Here is a 3,674-nt window from a genome sequence, read left to right as displayed (position 1 = left end):
TTAATATCTAAAACAGGGGTCCAGTAATAAATATGATTTAATTCACAAGTGTAATTCCGGTATTTTAATCACAAAGCAATATGTACCATCAATTCCTCGATTCCAACAGAGTTGTCTGTGTAGACAATAAGTTTTTCTGCAGTAAGTGGATTCGTTTCCTTTAATTTTGATGCCAGAAACATGCACACACATCCAAGAAGTTGTAGCCTATTCCTGGGAATGTCCATCACAGATAAGAATCTGTCCAAATAATTCATTGCTAGTGGAAAAACTTCCTCTTCGCATTTCTGTTCTTCACAAACCTGAAGGAAAATAAAAATAAAAGATATAATAATGCACAATATTATTTAATCAGCTTTATTGCATTTTAGAAACGTGGAAAACATTAACGAAACCAAGTATTTTTGACCTAAAAATCAATATAAAAATTCGACCGAAATTTTCTAAGTTCGCTTTGTCAATTTGGGCGATGGTTGTGCCTGGATATGAGAGGAATGTCAGTACATTCGAGCTAAAATCAAGAAAAATTCACATTGGCTATTACAAAGCACATGCCCTCGCCGGTAACCAGTGCGCATGTATGTATTTAGCGGCCCCCACTAAATTCTGTCCTAGTCTCTTTGTTAGGCAGTCATAGAAAAAAATCATAAAATTCACAATTTTCAAGATATTGCAAAAATTGTTGATGCAATGCAAACTATAAATCCTATTCTAGGTGTCCATGGAAAAATAACTAAGGTAAAAGCTTTAATAAACCCACAGTAACCACTAATATTTAGCCACCTCTGCAAAAATAGCCAAAAACGTGGGTGTTTTAGACGTAAAAATGCTTCCTAAATATAAATTCGAAAAAATGTCTAGAGATAAATTTCACATACAATCATGATATCATCGAAAACTGCAGATCTTATGCTAGCTAACCATGGAAAAAAATTAACTTATTACTTAGAAATAAAAAAGTTATGACGAGTTGAAATTACTAACTAAATGTTAAGTGTGAATGCATTCCATGCCCCGCCATCTTGTATGGAGGTGGTGAGTGGATGTACGCCTCAGATTTCATTAAATCATATTAAATAAACCATATCGAATAAAAAGTAAACATTTAGATCATGATCAACAATTGATCGTAAACTTAATGATTATTCAGTTGTCACCCAGATCAATCAATGAAAATAATGAAATATTTTCTTTTCTTCCCTTCCGATTCTATCATACACAGCGAGTGGCCAGGCCCCACACACTACAGGAAGGCAAAGTAAAGCATACAGTATAAAATACCTCTAACATCCATTCGGCGACCATCTTCCTCATGTATGGTTTAATGTCTGTTTGTACACATTTGAAGTAAGTTGGCGAAGGCTGATATCGATCTTCTGTTATAAGTAAGTTGTTGAGAACACGATCATCTTCCAGTAGCACAGGGTCCTTGTAAGCTCTCCGGAGCTGTTCTGTCTCACAACACATCAACATGTTCATCTTCCTCAAAGATCGGATGATCACTGTTATAAATTAAGATGAAAACAACTCGATATTAATTCAGAGATATTTCCTGTAGAGAATAAATAAGACACAGTCCACATGTAACGTTTCACAAGGTACGCTCTCCGATTCTTATATCACAGCCAGCCCTCTCGGTGTATTTGTCAGTAGAAACGTGGTTAGCAATCTTTTGTCTGAGGTAGAAAGTCGTAATGATATTGTCTGGTTTGGCCGGTCATTCAATGGTAGTTAGTAAATTTTAGAAAAGTGAGATACTCGCAGCAGTGTTGCCCACATGAGAGCTCACCGGCCAACAATCTGTCAGTGTGCCTCCGTCTTTATATACCACCCTAACTCTATGTAAAGCAATACATGCGATCACCGACCAGGGCCCCTTTGTCAACCATTGCGCATGCGTGATAGGATAGGTTGGGAGAATGTTAACGGTCGATTTGGATTTTGTCATAAATACGGATAATCATTATCAGTATAAGTACAGTTTTCAGTGCAAAATGACTATAGAATACATATATAACTGTTCACGAAGTATCGACATTTTCAATGAATTAAATCAAAGCAATATTTCACGTTTTTCATCTGAACACAAAATATGAATATTCATGAGATAATTCTTTTCCCGTAAACAAAGCTACTAACACTCGCCGACTGGGGTCTATCGGCGGCTATCCGGCGATTATTGTCAACGTATTGTTCTTCAAGAAATATATTTCAAGATGAAATTTATTCTAGACGACATAGCTTAACGTTGATTTGGTGTGTGTAGAAATATCAATAGATTTGAGTAATCTAGGATTGATTTTGTGAATATTCCAGGTTATCTGTCGGTTTACCTGCTGTTGGAGAGGAAAAGGACCACGTTGTTACTAGTCCTTTGACTCACTAGGATTAACAACTATATTTTACGTAATATAAGATATTTATTTGTTTGAAATATACACACATATATGAATGATAATTATATGTTTATATTTATTGAAAATTATGTGGACATTATAATACAATAGCGTTGCCGGCCTGCGTTTCTATTTATAGGTGAAGTAGGCCACCCGAACTGAACGACTACGTGAACCAATGACTGCACACAGACACCGGGCGATCGTATCTATGAATGAGAAATGGAGGCATTCCAGAGCTAGTGAGAACATTTGTGAATGAAATTTACTCTCTTATCGAAGCCCCGCCTTCACCCGCAAGCGCGACGATCTGATTGGTATGACGTGGCGCTGTGACAGCTGAAGCCTCGCCTTTAATATATTTGATGTACTAACCAAGATTTTCCCAAAAAAACGTTCCATTTATTTATCTATCATAGATGACTGAATTTTATAAAAAACAAAAAATGAAATCAATTATAAGTTATGATAGAAATATTTATTTAAAGAATTTCTACAAAGCATTTTTATTTAATATATAAAAAAGAATTTTGAGTCAAATTTTCATTTAAACTTTTGCCCAGAAATGTCAATATATATATTTCTACAGTATGGCCTCTTTCTTTCCGTTCGGAGAAACTTTAATTATATCCACTCAAATATTGTAAAAGTTTCTTCATTTTATCTCGATTACAAACTAATACATAATTATTAATTAACTCATTGTTGTCAGAGAAATTTGCCCCACAAGCTCGACCGAAGAATCCCTTAAGGCAAAACTGACCACTGACGAAACATTGTCCGATTTCTGCGATGGACACTTCGATAGAATGTTAGATAACCGACTAAGGGATAGTTACAAGGAAACCTTCTGTATACGACCGCCACTGGCACTGAGTTTGTCAAATGCGCAGAAGCTACCTAGATATGTCAATCAGAGGAAAGCGGTTATTGCAATTATGCAGACTGGTTACGAAGTTGTTTTCAATAGGATAAATGACACAAGCAGTAATATAAACACAGAATTATTATCAATAATATCATATTAATTCAATCCTGATATGACACGTGTAGTGTTACTACAGAACGTCCATGGATAGAGATAGTTAAAGGGGTCAGTGATGCATGCCCCCCACCCTCAGCCCCTCCCCCCTCCGCCCTTCATGGATATACATTGTATACGAGGTGAACAAATTATGATCATTGTCTTTACGCATAGTATCTTAAAGTTAGGGGCGGGTCCAGTGTTTTGGAAAGAAGTAAGGGGAGGGTTAATTTCTGTTCTTCTCTACGGGGCCC

General features: G+C 36.1%; 1 protein-coding gene across 1 annotated transcript; it reads right to left on the bottom strand.

Moving 5' to 3' along the window:
- On the bottom strand, positions 1-1,875 carry LOC110444575 (G1/S-specific cyclin-D2-like). The gene is made up of 2 exons (XM_021488945.1): positions 1,282-1,875; positions 1-302 (listed from the first exon to the last, which is right to left on the bottom strand). Exons 1-2 carry the CDS (start codon positions 1,477-1,479, stop codon positions 69-71), a joined length of 432 nt encoding a protein of 143 aa, XP_021344620.1. The 5' UTR covers positions 1,480-1,875; the 3' UTR covers positions 1-68.
- Between the last annotated feature and the right edge of the window lie 1,799 nt (positions 1,876-3,674).

The sequence above is a fragment of the Mizuhopecten yessoensis genome, unplaced genomic scaffold (genome assembly GCF_002113885.1).
Source record: "Mizuhopecten yessoensis strain PY_sf001 unplaced genomic scaffold, ASM211388v2 hete_36145708, whole genome shotgun sequence".
NCBI classification, from domain to species: domain Eukaryota; kingdom Metazoa; phylum Mollusca; class Bivalvia; order Pectinida; family Pectinidae; genus Mizuhopecten; species Mizuhopecten yessoensis.
This window is presented reverse-complemented; position numbering and strand designations above follow the sequence as displayed.